The 21517-nt window shown below is 24.7% G+C and overlaps 1 protein-coding gene across 3 annotated transcripts in view; it reads left to right on the forward strand.

Moving 5' to 3' along the window:
- The window catches only part of LOC126896094 (cyclic nucleotide-gated cation channel subunit A), a 125309-nt gene that overhangs the window by 40916 nt on the left and 62876 nt on the right, over positions 1–21517 (forward strand). For 2 of the 3 annotated variants that reach the window (XM_050668553.1, XM_050668554.1), the window contains exon 2: positions 4628–4870. The exons of the other annotated variant lie outside the window; for it this stretch is intronic. In XM_050668553.1, coding sequence (XP_050524510.1) covers positions 4709–4870 — 162 coding nt within the window. In that variant the 5' untranslated portion in view covers positions 4628–4708. The remainder of the gene's footprint in view (positions 1–4627; positions 4871–21517) is intronic. 3 annotated transcript variants of the gene reach the window in all.

The following is a 21517-nucleotide window of genomic DNA, read 5'->3' on the forward strand; positions in this document are numbered from 1 at the left end:
TTAAAAGTACTTCTCAAACGTAGGTGAAAAACTAAAAGGTTTTTTTAATTAAAAAAAATGTAGTCCCGCCAGCACTGTTATAATAGCAAATTTCAAAAATGTAAAAACAATAAATGATTTTCCTTTTTTTATATAACTCTGTCTATTTGTAATTTTTGAAAATGTTATTATTTAAGTGCAATATTTGTATTTTATTAGAAATTGAATCATATTCAGTATAATTCTCTGAATTAAACGGTTTAAATCTACCAAGAAGTTTAATTTCTATGATTTTACTTTATTATTATAATTATTATTTTTGTATAGAGTTATAATATTTTAATAAAAATTATAGTGTACATAGTTAAAATTCTATCAGCTACATAAAGTTAAATAATATTTTATGAAACATTATAAAGATTAATAAAATTAGAAACGTGGTTATATTTTCCACTAATTAGCATTATTTGACGTTAAACTTATACTGTAATACATGTTAACACGTAGTGATCCTCCTACGCAAGATACCATTTTCCCTTTGACTAGATGGTTTAAATGTGCGAACATATATCCTGTAGTTGCTATCGATTTGGTGGATTTAAAGTAATATAACTGCTGGAAAACACGTGTAGACACATTTTTATTGTCCGTGTTTCATTTTTATGTCGATTGTTCGTTTTACGTACAAGTTTGTAATCTACACGTAGGGGAAATTAAAGGTTTTTTTTTAATATTTTACAACCACTGAATTGAAACAATTTTTTTAAAAGATAAATAATAACTATTTTGTTTCCTAACTCTTTCAACGGATAAAAAACATTGACAACCGTAACGTTGAGTTAGGATTTCATTAATATTTCAATGGAAATTCTTTTTGGATATTTGAAGACCATATTGTTGAAATGTATAACTTAAACGCACTCCTTATATTTATATATTAAAATAATCAAGCATACTTATCTAAGGAGAATTCTGCTCACAGATACAGTTATATTAACAAATTAAAGAAAATATCAATACTTGTAATGAGCAAGTAACTCAGAAATACCTAAAATATAAAACAAACATTTATTTATTTAAATTTTTTTTGAAAAAAATGTAAAGAACATTTACTTGATAATTAAATTAAACTATAAATTATTTGTTAGATTCAGGATTTAACTACTTAAAAATTATTTAGTTGAACATGTAATGAAGTTACGTTATTTTTATGGTACAAGAATAAAATCGTTACAATGAAAGTCACTTTTTTTATTTATATGTTAAATATGTATGATATTTGTAAGAAATCACCTATACCAGTAGTAATTTTAATGAGATTTCACTAAAGGGTATATTTAAAAATTCATAATCTCGAGAGAGACGCAAAAATAATCTCAACTTTCAAGTCATGTTATTTATTATTGAACGCTAGTTTTGAAACATTATCATGAATCGCTCGTAACTCAAAATCGACAGGGCGTAGAACTATGAAAACTTTTCTCGACCATTCTCCTCAATATTCTTCATCCGTTATGAGATATATAACGATATTTACGTTAGGTTTACGAGAGAAGATCTTTGGTTTACGTAAGGGGTACCCGTAAGTTTAAGTTGGGGTTATGGCGGAAAACCTAGTCTATCTTGGGTACCCTCTTGAACATTGGCTTGGTTAAAGAGGGAGACGGCCGCCATTTTAAATATTAATAACTCTTGAAGTATATTAAAAATCAATATTTTTAAAACCTAACCAATGGAATAAGGCTCACTTATTTATTTGCCAGGAGTATAGGATTAAATAAATTTGTTTTTTTTTCTTGTAGACATTTTTTTTTTTTTAAGAATATAATAACTATTTGTGCGTTCTCAAATGTACAACTGGAAAATAACTTTTTTATGTAATATATGTGTTAAAATTAGGATTTGCGCCATCTGGGCTATCAGATATTGAGACCATTTGGAAAAGCCTTAATTTTTTTTTATCCTCTGTTCTGTAAAATAATGAGTAAAAAAAAAATTTTTAACACATGATACTTACTTGTTTTAACACTAATATGACTAGTATTTGTCCAGTATCACCTCATAAATGTGACTGCGTTGTATAAATACAAAATATGTTTATATTTAAATATTAAAATTAAGGATTTGTCATTGAGGCGAATTTTCATTGTATACTTTATGGGTAATTTTTTGGTGAAATTTCCATTTCTGAATCCAATAGATAAAATAAAATATTTCCTAATTCAAATAATAAATATATGAAATTTATTTTATTTCAACTATTTATACTTTAAGTGTTTACCCATTACAAATTCACCTAATATAATTGAAGTGTTAGGTCTGTAGTAAATTCCTTGGCGATGTGATGGATACTCTCTATTTTTATTTCGTTTTAACCGCCACTGTTGAAAGAAATAATAATAATAATAACTAAATTTTGGTGATGGAGCTTTTAAAAATAGTTGTGCACCTTTGCTAGATATGCTAATGTAAGAGAGTATTTTTAATGCCGATGGTGTTTGCAACGGTCGCTCTTCTATATTGTAGACATCAAAGAATACATTAATCATTCTGAGTTCTTTAGGTTTCTATATACTTAAAAATTAAACTTACACATAATATTTGCAATATTTTCTAAAGCGTTTGGTTTCTCATTTTTATTATCTATATATATTTTTTATTGTAACAATTCGGGTCGTTATGGGCTTAAGATGAATATGATAATTCATATTATTATTACCCCATCGTTTTTATTTATTAATACGTGTTTTCGTTGCTTAAGTAAGTATTCATTACTATTACAGTATTCAAATGTATATTATATTACCGTATTCATGAGCAATATTCATAATATTATGTAAGCTTAGCATCAAAAATACGAGAGTAAAATTTAACTCGTTATATAACATGTATAGATTTTTATATATATTTTATAACATTTTTATTCGCCGATTTCCATCGTAATATTCCTTTTGACCGAAAAAATTATGATAATTTTGATAATCTAATTTGTAGTCTAAACATTTTTCCTCTATATGTGTGTTATCATATTTTTAATAATTGGAGACAAAATAAGGGAAGGGATATTCAGCGAACTCCCTCTTGTGTAAATACGTTTCTACAGGAGTTTAAACTTTTGTTTTTTAAGATCTACGATCTCCCGTCCAAGTTTCCTACTAAAATGTGACGAGCAAAAAAAAAAAATCATTGGGTGGCACGATTTTAAAATGAGATATACTCGCAAGCATTTTCGGCAATATTAAAATCATATATTTCCGAATTCATTAGTCAATAATAATTAACTTAAAGTAAAATTTTAAAAGCTTTATACATAGTAACACGTTTGTATTATCTAGACATTAAATATATTAATCAGTGTTTTAGTACTTTTTAAGTTATTACTTTTTATGTGTAATATGTATCGAAGCGAAAATAATTGAATTATTTTAAAAGTACTGAACCCTAATTTTTTTTATACCAGTAGAATTAATTGAGTAAATCACGAATAATATGTTTTAATATTTCAGAGTAATGAGACGTAAATAATTGATATTAATAGTATTTTTATACTATTCACCGTTTATAACATTTAGTTAATACTTTTTATTTTTAAATGCATTGTCATTCGTGTTACTTGGTCGAAACACATTTAAAGAAACGTTCACATCATTTAACTTTTTTTATGTTCTATCACATTCGTGTTTTGCTATAATATTTTATTTACTATAGTAAATAAAAGAGAAAATGCTTTTAAAGGTAAATACTTAAATATTCTGACTTGAATACACTATGTACCATAGTTATAAAATTAGAACATGCACTGGTGAAATTACTTTAATGAGTTAAGTACATTATGCAAGATTTTGGGTAAAAAGGTTAAAGTTCATGTTGATACATTTAAAATTTGTTTGCCCTCTCTAAAAACTATTTGAAAACTTTTTTTATTATTATTTGATGGTATAACACTTTATAGGACCCATGCCTATAGTTAAATCTGTAAACTGAGTAGATCCATGTCTACCAATTGAGCACGCCACTTTAATTGCCCTAATGTAAAACATACACATACGATAATTAGTCATAGAATGAGTACCATAATTAGTGAAGGCACAGGAGCACATGATATCCATTACAAAGAGTTTCGCAACACTTTTTTTCCTCGTTAAAAGCGAGTAAATAGTAATTGTTAAAGTTTTCATGGTAGCTTGTAAATTAAAAAATTATTTTGTACTTGTCCCTCGTTATGAATTGATCTAAATAAGCCCCCGTATGATGTTATAACAAAAAACAACTTTTGCTACGTTTTAATGTAAATAAATTTGCTTTTTGCATTATCTAAACATTTTTCAAATTAAACGCAACTGGTTGCACCAGATTCAATCACTACTGTCTTCACCTGAAGTATAAATAAATTAGATATAACTCATATGAGTTAAAAAATATAAATAAACATATTATTTTTAAACTGTCAATAGTATGGAATAAGTCTAAAATTAATCATAGAAAAAACCTTATTTTTTTTTTTGTATAAAATTTTATATAATCAATAAACACAACAACTATTTTTCTTCTAAATTCGTTAATTATACTTTATGATGTGCATAACCTTGTTAAACATATTGATCTCAGATTGCAGGCGATTCTCATAAGTGCATATTTACTTTTTTAGGTGGGTCGGAATACTCTATGACCCAAAAACATCATGGACAAGGGTTAAGTGGCGGCTACGGCACGTGAACGACAGCGGCCAATGTGGATCCCAATGATGGCTGCGGCCGCACAACATGACAGGGTCGTCCTGTCACCCCGTCGGCTCCAGCAGCAACAGCTCACTCCATCGCCGGACCGGGATCGACATGGTCGGCGCACTTACTTGCACATGGTGCCTATATTCCCACAGGCTCCTCCTCCGGTAAGGGGCCAACAGTACTTTTATAAAAATACCGAAATCATCAATATATTGATGATTCTGAGAATTATATATATTTCTCATATTTAAATATATTTATTATTTAACTGTTAGTTATTTTAAAACTCAATTACGAAATACTAGATAACTCGTTTTGATATTTACAAATATTGAAATTTTTAAATTAATGAAATATTATACATCAAAATACTGAAATCGTTTTTACCAGATTTAATAAAGATTGTGATTAAGTTTACTTGAATATACAGAGTGATTCGTTTTGGCTAGAGTTAAAAGAATCACTCTGTATAAAATGCGACTAGTTTTCAGCAAGGGTAATAATATTTACATTATTTGATTAATATTATGCTTATTTTTTATATTCGTTTTAAGAAAAATACTTTATCGCATTTAAAATAGTGTGAAGACTTCTTAGTAGTTTGAAATGATTTTAACTTGAATAATTATCTACTTCTATAGTTATAAATATAATTAGAACATAGACTCTATTGATTTTTAAAATCGATTCCTATTTAGCCTAAATCATATAATTTTTTTTTTTTTTTTGAAATGCAATTGGAAATGTCAATTTTTATTGCTGTATTTTATGTAAACTATTTATCGAAAGTATGGATTTTTAATAAAAACTTCATATTAAAATGATAAAAACTATAGAATCAAATACAATTAATAAAATATTTAACATTTATACAATCCTTCTAAGCCATACTCGCTTATTTTTTATTGAGATATTAATTTGAATGTCCTACCAGTTTACAATTTTCACAAAAATAAAATTTATTCGTACATAAAGAAACAAAACTATACCCAGTCTTCTTGTTGTAAAAAAATGTATCCTAAATACTCGTTACTAATTGTGATGTAACAAACAATCGTTAATTAAACTACTATAATTTTTTTTCATTTATGTCTGGATAGTAAAACGAGTAATACTATTTTTATTAGTTACACGATTTTTATATACAACTAATAACAGAAAAAAACTATTAATTAACTTAATTAAATATAAAAGTATTTTATTAATACCTAAATAGTTTTTCAATAAACATTACATCTTTGTTTATTCTCTTCTCGGAAGTTCTCTCAAGTTCTCAACGACTTTTCACATAAACTTGGTTTTACTAATGGCTTTTTCTACAAACGCTAGTTAGTATGTACCAAACATCATTAGCCGAAACAAAATGTTAGAATATCTGAGATTTACTAATAAAGAAAGAATCTAGAATCAGTAGAAATTTAGTTTATCGTGTTAGTCTTTTTAAGATTGCATTTTTTTATTGCACTATGCTTAGAATCGAACATAAATTCAGTGTTATAATTAAAAGTACATCAAAAGAATATATTAAAATAAAAGTTGATGTATTTCGTATAGTTACAAAACCTGACAATAAATAAAAAAGGTTTTGAAGAATAGAAATATTATTTTGGACTTTTATTCTTAATTCTTTAATTAGTAATTAACAATAATTTATTGTTCTTTTGGTTTTTATGCTATAAGATTATTTTGAAATTAAAAAAACTTCTTATTATTCAAAAACAAAAAAATTTTTAAAAAATGAGCTCTTAGTTCATTTAAAATTTATTGTTCAATACTTAATATATAAAAATAAGTGTAAAATATGACTTTTTCATTATATATTAGGTTCGAGTAAAATAAATTACATCACATTGATTACAATTAGATTTCTTGAGCAAGATTTTGAAGTGATAGTGTAATGTATAAAAGTTTTCTGTATATTTAATATGCGCATAGCTTGCTTTTTTATTCAGAATGCAAACAATAATAAACTTCCACCGTTTTATAATAGTACAACGAAATTCAATTAATATATAACAATGTTTCTATAATACTTGTATGCTAATTCGTTTCTAGTGAACTAATATTAAATGTATAAGATCCTAAAATTTATTTTCTTTATAGTTGTTGTTATAAAAGAGAAAAGAAAAAAATCTATTATGATGTAAGTAACAACGGAATGTATGGTACAGCTTTAAGTACCTTGATTATGTGCTATTACAGGATAACGATAGCTCTTAACCACAGCTCTCTCAATAATACTATGTAAATTTGGACTAAGATTTAAATCTTCTATTTTTTTTAGCTTAAGCTGTAATATTTAGGATAAAAAAAATAAAAATTTATTATCATGATATTATGGTGATATTAAATTATGGTGTAACGTACGATCAATTTTTTAAGCGTACCCTTGAGTTTCATAAAAAAGGCAACTATTTTTTTCAACTACGACAGTTAGTCAAGTTGAACGATTTTTTAAAATGTATTTTAATACTCTCAAAGAGATTTTGAAACTTCATTGAATTAATACAATTAAAAGTTTTTTTGTGTAGAATTATTTGGTCGTTAAGTGTATTTTTTTAATTGTATAAAATAATAAGCCACATGACAGTCAAAATGTTCAAAAACTAAAAAATGTCATAAAATTTGTTTGATTATCTAACTCTTTTTTCATAAATTTTAGTAGTATATTATTGAAAAGCTATTTTTAAAAAAATACAATACTTCTAATCATTGTAAGGTTTTGTAAATTTTCCTGTCTTTTTACTGAAGATTTTAAAATGAATTATTCTGTCATTAATTTAAGACGATTAAAAGCTATCGAGAAGATTAAATCGGAGAGAAATAGTAGTTTTGGCGACATGGTGAGGATATTAACACCTTTTTACTGATGGCTTCTATCGTAGAGAGATTAGATAGCTCAGTTAAATTGTCGTAGAAAGATTATTTGAGGAAAGGACATAAAGTTTATTGTTATAAAGTTTTCGGTTGCTAAAAGTGGTTGGTAAGTTTCTTTAGGGATCGATTCAAAATGGATTTTTATGATCTGTATACGTGGTATGGGAGATTTTCGAATTTTAAATAAGTGTGTGGTCTAAATATCTCTAAGTGATTAAAGTATGCAGTGTTTTTGTTAAAATAACACTGAAAATCTATGTTTATAGATTATTGTTATGTTTGTTGTACACATTTATAAATTATCTGTGAGCAACAAGTTTTGAATTTAATAATAAATACAACAATTGATAATAAATCGTGCAAACTAATTGTTGTTTGAGCTCACGAATATAAGCACTTCGATTGCTGGCATCTTTGTTTATCGAATTGATGTTAAAGTATTTGTCCAATCATAGTCGTTACTTTTACAATCATATGGCAGCCTGTCTCATTAAAAAGATGTATTCGAGACAAAGTTTCCAACCTTTTCAAGTTTTACAAAGATACTATCTTTGTACTTCCGTCGACCTATATAATATTAAATTTAGAAAACTAAACAAGGAGAAAGTTTTTCACGTCGAAGTTTTTATAAAAAGTGAAAAGTTTAACTAAAAGCTTATTGTATTGCTATTAAGTTTATTTAAAAGTGTTCACGGATCCCCGAAACATAACGTTCATAACAAAAACTTATACGCAAATAAATCGTACTTTTATTCTGTACCATTTAATAAATAAATATAATGGATATATAAATATACATTTAACATTCTGCCATTTGAAAATTTTGTTGTATATATTAGCTTCGATGAGAAGCTGAGAAGGTATTGGTTTTACTATGATGTGTTTTTTTTTTGTGTCTGTTACCACTTTTTCTCAGCTCTCACCGAACGGATTTCTTTTAACGATACGTCAAAAGATCATAAATCGTATTTAGTCGAAGACATTACCCTTAAAAATTGAAAAAATTTCCCTCGTAAACGGGGGAAACCTCCAAAAAAATTACAAATTTAAAAATCGCTAATTTTCGAAATTTTTTCAATATTTTTTACTTAAAACTGCCGTAACTTTTTCAAAAGTAAACATATCAATATAATTTTTTTTTTTTTAGATGCTTGATGTTTATGCTATCATTTGGTATATTTTTTTTGTAAATTTGACACTTAACCTGCCCACAGAGGGGATTTATAATGACAACTTTTTCACAAAAAATTAACTTTTTCAACTTAACTTTTGAAAGAGTTCCGGAAGTCTGACACTTTTATATATATCTTAAATTAAAGTTAATGTAATATACTTTATCATGGGTAAAAAAATTTTTGGACTTTATTTTGTCTTCACGGTGAAAATGGCTACCAAATGCTATTTTTGTGTGAAAATTCTCGATTTTATTTTTTACATTTTTAACTTTATAATGCTATAACTTATTGAAAAGTGTATGGATCAACACAATTTTTTCATTAAAAGTAGTATTTATATTCCTCTTTCAATTGACATACTTTATCTTAATCAAGATATAAATAAGAAAATAGCAGATCATGTAGCTTTTAGAATAATACACCAATTTTTTAAAATTAAACACTATCTAAAGATTTGCATCGAAGCGTTTCTTATGATAGTGATTTTAATCATTGTCAGATATCATTATACTTGACCCAACTATGTCACGTCACCACTGTGCCGCGACCCCCCTGTATTGGGTTTTTTTTTTTTACTGGAGTAAACAGTGCATTTTCTGTGATTAGATTATTGTTTCTTAAGCTAAAACGTTTTAAGCGTATTACTTTTTTATTTAATGGCACATAGCATTAGAGCTGGTTATTCCTACAAGCTTACATGTTGCCTGACATCACATTGATCACAGAAAAAAAAACCTTTCGCAAAAACTATAATTGAAGTTGGTGACGTATGCAGTCCAGAAGTATTTGGTAGATGTTGTAGTATAAACAATAATATTTGAAAAATTTTTATTTTTAATTGAACATGTAATAATATGTTTTAAATTTAAAAATATATATAATATAATTTTATAGTTATATGAATTAATTCTCAGCTTGCTGATAGTTGTTAAATACTTATGGTAAATTTAGCAATTAGACTATCTCTTTAAATATTATAAAGCTAAAGAATAATGAAGGGCTTTTGATGTTTATCTTAAATACATTAAGGTAGTTGGGGAAGTATGTGTCATTAGGTAGAGTATGACCGATTAGAACGATTTTAGAAACTAATTAAGCATATCTGTTTTAAAGTGTAGTACAATATTCATTTGCACAACAAATTTATAAAAAACTGTTGATTTGTGTGATTCTTTGTTAAATCATTAAAATGCTTTTAAAACAAAAATATTATACGCGTTCAAATTTATATAGATGTTATACTATTTTCTAGTAATTTATTTTTATCGTATTAATCAAATAGACTGATAAATATAAATTAATGACATTATTTGAAAATAAAGCGTCAAAACGGATGTTTGACATGTGTTATAAGTATTTAGAAATGTATGAATTTAACTTACAATACAAAGGTATTTTAATGAAAAAATAGCTAGTCATAAGTTATTATGAATAATATATTATATAAGTCAACGTGTCAGAATCTATACTGTTGGTGCTTTAGGTAGATTTATTGTGTTACATAATAATAGGATATCTTTAAGATATTTTGATACTTTTGTTTAATCAAATTGTAAATAGACTTCTAAAAATCGGGACGTGGTTGATTTTTTGAAACACTGTCACATTCCAACACTTAGAGGTGGCCGTTGAAACTATCTAATATTTTATTTTCAAAGTCTAAGTTATATGAGTTTATAACTATCAATAATTTTTTATACAAAAATAATTTTATGTTTAATGATAAAAAAAAAATCATGTATTATTTTTTGATAAAATGTTTTAAAGAGTATACTATTTTATTATTATGAGTAATATCTATAAAAATAGAGAAATAACAATATAAAGGACAACCTTTATTTTTTTTTCTATACATGTAGTCATTTTAGGTACTAATATAATTGATTATTGAACTTTGTTTATATCATACAAATAAATAACTTGCTTTAATTTTTTTTTTTGAGTTTATTGCTTCTGTTGATAACTATACATCCCTTGTCTATTTGACGTTAATAACTAAAAGCGATTGTGACATAATTAGTAAACGTCACTAATTCTTTATATTTTAGGTATTCATAAAAACTTCATTATACATTTTTTCATAATAAAATCTCTTATCTTAGCTATTTAACAAAATGAAATGTTGTTTATGTGTCGGAAAACTCTAAGTGCTAATTTAGCATATAATTTCATAGATTTGAGTGCACATAATTCCATCGTATTTAAATTTTGTTTAATTATTCATTTCGTACTACGGCGAAGTACGTAGGCAAATTAGCTACATTAGTGTAATGTTACCGTTAACATTGGCAGCGAAAAGAATTTATTAAGTTAATATGAAGAATTCAACACAAAATTTCTTAGTCGTGATTTATCAGATAAATTATTACCATATACTCTGACATAATAGTTATATAGTAATAAGTTGGTGCATACTGCTTCAAAAATTCAATTTTTATATATCCGTGTTTTGAGTACAAAATTTGGGTTTTATAAATATAAAAAAAATATCCATTATAACGTATAGTACATAGATTATTAAGTCTTAACAACATATTGTTTATTAAATCGTCTCAATGTTCTATCTGAGAACTTTGACTCGATGCCAACAGCTAAAACTAAAGGTGTCATATCATGCATAAAATAAATTCATATTTTACGCACAGTATCAACACACTTCACACCATATTTTCATTTTTAATGTCTGACATCGTTAATTCGTTTATCCTGTGAAATAAAAACGATATCTTTACAGATAATATCATTACATTTTTTCATAATATTTAACATTATCATCTAATACTATGAAAAATAAATACTAATGTAAATAATAATATAAAATAAATAATGATTACAAAACAATTTATACTTAATCCAGGTGTTTTACTATAGTAGTGTTGTTTTGTATAAACTAAAATATATTACTTCTGTTTTATTTATTGAATTTATTGTTTTCAATATTGTATGTATTTTGCGATTAACTATGTGGTTTATGATTAACAGATAATTCTGTGTTTACGAGTTGGAACAAAACTAAATGCCAACTCTTGTAACTTTTAATTTAATAAACATTTCAATGTAATTTTTTACAATTTTTAAAATAATTTATCTATTATAGACTACGTGAATAGCATATTTGTTATTATTAATCTCAAAAAAAAAATAATAAAATAATAATAATACATTTTTATTTATTTATAAAATTAAAAATAATTACATTTTTAGCATATTTCTGTCAAAAAATGTTGACGGGTTCATACAAATATTAAAACAATTACATATTAAGTTACATTATAGAAAATTTTCAATGCAAAATCATTTGTTTCCAAAAATTTAAAATTTAATATTAATAATTTTACGAAAAAAATTGTTTGAGGTACTTCTATAATATTAATATATTAAGATTAGTTTATTTAGTGCACATATTAAAAAAAACTAGTAATTTCAAATTGCATTAATAAAAAACAAATAACAAATCTACAATTGTTTTAAAAAAAAAAAATTAATGGATAATTTAAAACTATGTTTTTTTAAATTATTAATTACATAGATTAATACATCTTGCTATCAAAAAAATTGAAGAAAATTTTGCAAGTTATTTCGATTCCGATTATGAATCTAGTTCTAAAGTTTTTCTTTCTAGTTTATGGGATCATTTGTAATTGGAAATATGTAAAAAATAAATTATTGTAAAAAATTGAAAAATTATTATTTTTTAAACATTTATTATATAGTTTGATGATAAAAGATTTCTCTTATAACAATTAATTCATTATTTAGTTATTTTTTTTTTCACTTATAAACTGAGTACTCTGTAAGAAATTAACTGAAAATTCCCATACATCGATATAACATTTTTAACGTGTACGTTACTATTATACACAAATAGTGTAATTTCGATAAAAAGTATTCAATATTCGTACACAAATATAACATTATTTATCAAGATTTTCTCTTGTATGCGTTAAAAACTTTCAACAAATATGTGTAACACATTCTGACATTATTTTTTAAAGAATTTAATAATGGTAAGTTTTACATCGTCCTGTTTCACCGACCTAACATGCTACAAAGGGTGGTGGCCTTTTTCACATGTTAAATGGTTTTTGGCTAAACCAATGATAGACGGCATGGATATTATGGCCTGCTTGCAGCAGAGACCAGACACCACTTATGAAAAAATCACAAAAAAATCTCGTTCTTACCCTGGAGATTGAACCCGGGACCTCATGCGCCGAAAGTTACGTTCTATCCACTAGGCCAGAATTGTCATGTCATATCTTGTCATGTCATATCTTGTCATGTCAAAAAATAGCATAGTAAAATAATAACGTTAACTAGTGATGGGAAATATCCAGAGATGTCCGATTGAAAAATTTCCTTTCGTTTACTGTTTAAATATGTTAAAACGTTATCTTATAATTAAATTTAACGTTATTCAACATTTAAACGTTATACGATTTTATTTTCATAAATCAAAAGTGAAAAACTACAAAATATTTGTGATTTATTCTTGCAATTAGTTGAATAACAGATAAATCAAGTGTCACACGTAATTAATTAATTGTGATAAAAACATAAGTCTTTAATTTTTTTTTCAATCTGGCAAAAACTTACATAAAAAATATAATTTCTATATTTCAAAATTTTGAGATTTATAATATTTTTTCTCGTATTTAAGTTTTTACCAGTTATTTTTTATGAAAAAAAAAAGATGTTTTTCATCACTTACAAAGTTATCTGTTCATTGATAGCAATTTCATAACTATAAGATTAATCTCAATATAGTTACAAAGTAGGAAAGGTCAGATTTTTTACTGAGAAGTACACATTAAACTCAAATTTTATGTTATATAAAAATGGTAAACTTCACAGATAAGTCCTAAATTTCAAACAACTTTTTTTAAGTATCAAAATTTAATGATATACGAAATGTTAAAAGAAAATATTTTTCAATTTTTTATAATATTATAATTGTTTAATTATCACTTAATTTTAAATAATATTAGCCACTAGTTATCAATTTTTATTACTAATTAGCAATTGTCTCAAAGCTAGAAGTAATGGAAAAATTTGTATCAACATTATATTTAAAATTTACCTAAACATTGTAGACAATAGAAAATTTTACAATATTTGATATTTTCGTTTAGGTTAAAATTTTTATATTAATAACACTATATTTATAAAAAAGTTAATCATGACTTTATTTTTCTATTTCGCTGAACAAGTACATAGTTTTTCATAAATTACACATATATTATCTTCAAGCGAAACAGTTTATTTAAATCATTTCTATACATATATTCAAATATATGCATCATTAGTTATAAACTAAGACATAAATACAGAATAAAAATTGATTTGTTGTAGTACGGTCTATAATCTTATAATTTGGATAAGGATATTGAATATTAAACAAATAAAATAAAATAAAAGACTAAATTGACAATAAATAAATAAATTTTATTTTGAAATATTTACTAACTTTTTCCTTTACCTCGTGAAGAGAAATTTAAAATAGCATATGAAATTACACATTATTAAAAATAAACAATTTTAGGTGGAATTGCCCAAAAATACCAAAAAATGGTATTGGCCCCATAATAATAATTATAAATCCAATTTTATTTATTTTTTAATACCTATTATAATCATAATGTTATCTTTAAAAACTTCTTATTTGATGCATTAGTAAATTTTTCTTGACTCTGTTATCTTAAAATCTAACTTGAAATAAGATATCACCGTGAGTGTCATTATTTGATTTTGACATTTTAATGAGTTTTCTAATTACTCACTGATTAATTATAACAATAATTGTTTATAATTATGTTTGTTTGATTTATTTAAAAATATATTTAATAATTATTATTAAATAATGATATTTTCTGAAAAATGATGTCTCGAGCTATCATAAAACTCTATAATTATTAAAATTAAATTAAAATAGATTAATTAGAATATATATTGGTTATGATTTATTTTATTTTTACTGGTTTCGATAAACTATTCTATTAGATCGTAAAACGTTTGATTACGAATACATAAAATTTATATGAAATACTTGTTTTATATTGTATTATAACGTTGGACTGGGCTAGTGAAATATCAATAACAGCTGATAAAAATATGAACATTCTTCCAAGGAGTTTTCCAACGTAATTTTTTTTAACAAGCACATTTGATCAACTATAAAAATAGATAGCCAAATAAGAGATTTATTTATAATGGTTTAGACGCAATCATTGTTTAAAATGAGAAAATTTACAATTAACAATTCCAATAGTACCTATAAAGCACAACGGTTTGACATTTTATAGAATTGTGTATGTTAATTAATCGTTTTGTAAAATACCTGAAAATGAATTATTTGATACAATAATTTACAAACATTTTATCTGTTTTATTCAGTTACTGAAAGTTTAGTATGATTATTTATCATTTTTATGTTTTGTTATAATAGCTACAAATAAAATGGTGTAATACTCATTCAAATGTTTGTTTTCTTAAGTTCAAGTAAACATTGCATCCGTTATTTAAATGATTTCTTACTACAAGCTAGTGGTTGATAAAATAGAGAATAAAGAAGATTTAAGATTTTTTTACGTTTAAAAAATAGCTGTAGAAATAAATTAAACTCAAACGTCTTATGAAGAAAAAATATTTATTTTACAAAACTGTTCAAAACCAGAGAAAAAGTTTTTTAAAGGAATTGAGTTTAAGTTTAAATAACAAACTATAAACTTATAAATGGCAAGAAAATGGATACCACTTTTTTAACATACCACATATCTCAAACATATTTTTAATATATAAGTATTCACTTTAAAATATTATTCTTCAAATTATTATTAATTAATTTTTTTTATATTTGCAACTGATTAAAACACTTAACTACATGAACATTAATTTATTTACCAAAAACATGTTTAATTGAGTATATATTTTATGTTTGCCATACAATTGTCACCTCTGATTCTTGTTTATATGAAAATTTAATTACTAAATATTTTAGATGTGTTTAAATATTAAATTTTTTTATATTTATTGAATATTAAAATAGTCTAAATATAGATCAGATAACCCAAATAATAATTGTCTATCCTGTTAAGATTAAATGTTATGTATTCTCATTGTTAAATAAGAGTGTGTTATGATTATTGTCAAGGTTGATTTAAGCAATTTGCTGAACAATTTATTTAAAACTACAGTGAGCGTTCTCTGTGAAACAAATCTCTTCTCCAATAACAACCAAAAATTACCTTCGAATGATTTCCATTTTTGTGGTAGACGATAATGCAATAAAAGGTTCATGTTACACATTATTCTGTTACTTCAGAATAAAATTATTATTAGTAACTAAAATGAAGAGTTTTAGAAATTCAGAAAAATGCCTTCTATTTTATTTCTTCATTTAGATTAATCGTATTATAATTTATAATATTAGCGAGATACAGCTATTTTGCGGTTAGATTAACCGTAGGAAGCCATCTCGAACAATGAACGTTGTATATCATGTGAGGTCACGTTGCTAGTGACCATTTGACAATTCCATTTCCGTACTAATAGCGTTGGTGATATAACAACTACCCGCATCGCCAAAAGGTCGTTCTAGTAGCAATGATAGTCTCTTAATTACTTGTTTCAAATTTACATAGATATGTTAGAGACTATTTTTTACTTACATTTTATTTTTATAACAACCCTTAAAAGTACTTGAAACAATTCACTTTATTATTATTTATTAAAATTTTAAATGAAAAAATAAATTAATAACAGGTTATAATTAGAGCAGAAAAATAAGATCAACAGAGATTAATTTAAGAATAAAAAATATCATAAATAAAATCAAAAATGTAGGGATTTTTTATGTCTAATTATAGTTTTAATTAATTATTTAAAAATTAAATTTTACAAGAATAGTTTGTAAATATTTAACTTGTTACTATTAATTTACCGGAAATATATTTTATATTATTTATTTACTTTCGTTTGGAGCTTCATTTTGATTTTTACTTTTAATTACACACGTGCAATTAAACTATATCTTAATAAACATTTCAGTGCGATGCAAGTAATTAATGGGATTCTATAACACTTTATCAACATCACTCTAGATAAATTTTCCATTACTTGAAGTGACTGTGACATTGACCGGTATTTATAAAAACAATGTAATACGGCACGTGGTATTTGGAATCAGTTTTAAAGCTTTTATTAAGTTAAATTGTTAATGTGAAAAATATAAATGGAATGTGAAAAGTATAATTAAATGGATAGTTCATTAAGTACATAACGCACCATTAATATGTTATATGTTTTAATTAAATTAAGAATCAAATACGGTTGACAATGGTGACCTTAAAGCCTAATGTCAATAATTGAATTTCTCTTATCTGAAAATGTCTNTTGACAATGGTGACCTTAAAGCCTAATGTCAATAATTGAATTTCTCTTATCTGAAAATTCAATTATTTCACCTGATATAAAATAAATATATTTTTATTTTATATATCAATTATATGTTCTAAAATAGACTTAAGAACTCTTAATCAGAATAATGAGAGAAAATTGACTCTTTTTTTTTTAATCCATGCATTTAGTTTTTAGTAGGATATGATTTTGAATTGCGTTGTCAACTTTGTTTAAATTTTATATTATTTATTATAGTTTACACTAATGACACGGTATTTAAAGCGTTTTAAATGATTATTTAGTTTTCTTTTGCTAACCTGTAGTGCTAAATAATAATTATTAGGTTATTATAGAGTAAAACTGTGACTAAGTATTTTGTAGTCATACTATTTTTTTTTTAATTATTATTTAATACACAAGTGTGTATTATACTTGTTAGACTGTTCTGGAGTAATACTTTTCTTGTATACACTTCACGTAACCGGATACTTTAACCAGAATCAGTAGCCTATTTGTAAGGATGGCTTGAAGACCTTAAAACGCCGCAAGTGTGTGAGGCCTGTAGGGACCCGGGTTCAGGGGTGAGTCATAGCTAGACAGAGTCTAGTAATTGAATATTATTACAGATTGCTACAGATATATTTATGTCTTCATAAAGATATAAGTAAAAGAATTTATGTTTCGAATAACCTCAATTTTGAATTTTTATTATTTTAAGAGTTATTGAAATAATACCAAGGTATACGAGTCCAATGTACATCCCTTTACCTTACATTAATAATTGATAACTTTTATGTAAATTATTTAGTAATGTTTCACATTATTTAATTATTAAGTTTTGTTTTAAGTTCTCCAGTTTAAAATATTAAATTTAAATTAATTTAAATAAAAAATTTGATCAGATGTGTAAAAAGTGTGCAGCTATTTTTTTTACTTTTTACTAATAACCATTGAGGTGATATTTCGTTAAAGGTGGTATAAGAGTTGATTAGATCAAGATTAATATAAACCATGTAGTATTATTACAAATTAGATTCTACCCGAGAGAAATATTTTTACAGTTGTTTTCTAAGCTTGGATAAGCATCTTATGTTTTTTTCTCATTTTTGCTTGACAAGATCATTATAGCGATAAATATGAAAAATAAGTAACGATGAGAATATCATGCCAGTAGTATATGGCCGATATAGAGGTTCATATTGGTAATGGGCATTTTCGAATATTTTAAACGATTTATTCGAATATTTTTTTGCAACTAAATCGTTTTAGCATAAACTATTAAATATTAAAAAAAATATTCAATAATTTTTAGAGTCATTTAAATAGTTTTAATGTAGAATTTTAATTAGTACACCAATTTATAATAAGAACATAAATATTAATTAATGTTTAACTTTCTTTAAGTTAATAATTATATCTTTAAAAATAGTAAAAATTATCATTTTTATTTTTATTTTATATATGATACTCTGTATACTGCTCTTCATCCAATATTACTTGCTCAATTTTATTGTAAAGCCAGAACACCGATAAAGTGGACAGCATGTTTTCAATTTTTTACTTTTGTATATAGAGTGTTCTGTAAGTTAGGAAATGGATTTCCATTGTTCTCATTTTTTGTAACAATTGACCTTTGTTTCCTTACTTACTAAACACTCTGTATACTTTTTAATAGAGACAACAATAAATACTATTGCCTTCTTTAAAAATCATATGAACTAATTTTATTGTTATTCCTAAAATATTTGTTTGGATATCTTTTAGTCGGCTAATAAAGAGTTATTTTAAAACGTATTATTACCTTATAAAATATTATCATTATTTTCAAATTAAATACTCAATAACCTCATTTACGTTACAATAGTACGTCTTCAATTGAAATATTTAATAATTAACAATTAAGTAACAGCATTTCTTGTAAATAGTAAAAAAATGTTTATAATTGCTTAATTATATAATATCAGTTAATTACCCTGTCGTGATTAATACAATTTTTATCTACAACATGAAATACTTATGTTGTAAAAAAAAAAATATAATATTAAATATGAATATATTCGATAAAAACTATCGAATATTTTTTACTAAACGAATAGTTTAAATAGTAGACAATTATGAAATAATTCGATATTTCTAGAACAAGAAAATGTAATAAATAACGTTATAAATATAACGTCTAACACGAAATATGTTGTCAAAACGTAAAACAAAAAAACCAAAAACACGTGATATTAATGAACGTCAAATATTATTAATACAACTTATAACATAATACAGTTCTTATTAAAACAAAAATTAAATTTTTGAGCGTAATATTCAAACATTTCTATGTAAAAAAAAAGTAGCCTTTAAAAACTGAAAATGTATTTAAAACACTAATTTAAAACTAAAAAATAAAAAAACGCTAAAGAAGCCAAAAAAATAATACTTAGTAATAAATCGGGAACAGTGTTGCCATCAACAGCGCTATTTACATCTTGACATCCTAACCGAAAAATACTCCATTATAAATCACTAGACATAATTCTATTGAAAATATGGTAGACAATTATGATTCAAACCCTTTTGACGTTAAACAAAAAAAATTGTACAACGATTAATTGTTGAATAACATTAAATTTAATCATAAGACGATATTGTAATGTATTTAAACTTTAAACGAAAAAAAACTTTTAATCCGTCCCCTGGATATTTCCCATCACTAGTTAATGTTATTATTTTATTATACTATTGACAAGATAATTATTGAACAATCAAAGAGTGCGTAATTTAATTATTATCGCCCACCATCTTTTTTATCAATTATTTTATTGAAAACTATGGTCCAACTACCTTGGTATAAGCTGTTCCGATGTACATTTAGAGAGTCCGCAAATATGTTGTGACTATGTCCAACGTTTCTGGTTCCCATTTTATAGTCTACATAAATAAATTGACGTCCTGAAGTTTTATGAAGCGCTTAACGTGTGTATATAGTGAAAGCGATAGGAAAACAATAATATAACCGATGGGTTTGTTTCACGTATAAAAACACCAACATCTGCAGGCTGCCATTACAAACAAAATAATGTAATCAAATAAAAATGTCTCAAAGAACTTAAACTATAAATATGCTCACCCTTCGGCTTACAAAAGTATAATATTAATCATTGAACCACAAAAGTAACCAATGCGCACAAATCCCAAGTAATTTTCACGTTTTTAATGGGCTTCAACATAAAAGCACAATAGTATAGTATGCATTATCATATTATATATATTTGAAAATTGTATCGACGGCTATTAAACATAAATGACCAATAACTATGCGTTTATTTCAAGGGATAAATCTTTTTTACTGTGATGTTGTTTTTTCATGTTCGAATTTGCATATTCATTAAATATACAACTGTAAATTTATATTTTGTATAAAACTTTTAGTTGATGTTTACGGTTACTTGAAGTTTGAATATTAAATTACATAGCGGCGCTCATTTAAAGTGAAATATGAAATTGTTTAAGGTTAGCATTAATTTAACGCGAAATGATAAATTTTAATTTTGTAATAGCTTTAAATAATGGAAAACGTTATAAAAAAATTAATATTACTTACTATTAACAAGTCGTTTATAAATATTTTTAAATCTATCAATACCATAAAACTACATTTTATGTTTTAATAAAACAAAATATCTGGAAATAAATTCTAACATATTAGGAAGAATATATTTTATATAAACATTTTTTAAATAACAAATGCGCTGATTTTTGTTTGATATATATTACTTATATGATGGTATGTTGGATTATCTTTTAGTTCTTTAGTTTTGTTTAATGAAAGGAAAATCTAATATGTAAATAAATTTAAAGTAAAAAGGTACACTATACGGAAAATTTATACTTTTAAAATGTTATCATGTTTATGTTAAAAAATCACTACATGTATGTATAATTTAAAAGTATTATACTTGAGAGTGGAAAAATTTTAATTTTTCTTATAGTATATTTTAGATAACCTTCCTACATTTTATTATTATGTTTATAATATCAATTTTAGCTTTGATGTGAAGCTGAGAAGGTATTAATTTTAGCACGACGTGTTTTTTTTTTTTGTATGTGTTTATCATTACTTTTTCTCAGATTTCACTGAACCAATTTTTTACAACAATAAGTCAATAGATACTAATCGTATCTTGTGAAGACATTTCCCTTAAAAAATGAAAATTTATCCCTTGTTCCCGTAAATGATGAAAATAATAAAAAAAAATGTTTTAATTTTTTTTTTACTGTTCTTAAAACTGTCATTACTTTTGAAAAATCAACGACTCAAAATCATTATTTTTTTGTAAATACCTTAGGTATTTTTTTTTAATTTAATATACA

The sequence above is a fragment of the Daktulosphaira vitifoliae genome, unplaced genomic scaffold (genome assembly GCF_025091365.1).
Source record: "Daktulosphaira vitifoliae isolate Bord-2020 unplaced genomic scaffold, ASM2509136v1 Scaffold_1, whole genome shotgun sequence".
In the NCBI taxonomy this organism is placed as follows: Eukaryota; Metazoa; Arthropoda; class Insecta; order Hemiptera; family Phylloxeridae; genus Daktulosphaira; species Daktulosphaira vitifoliae.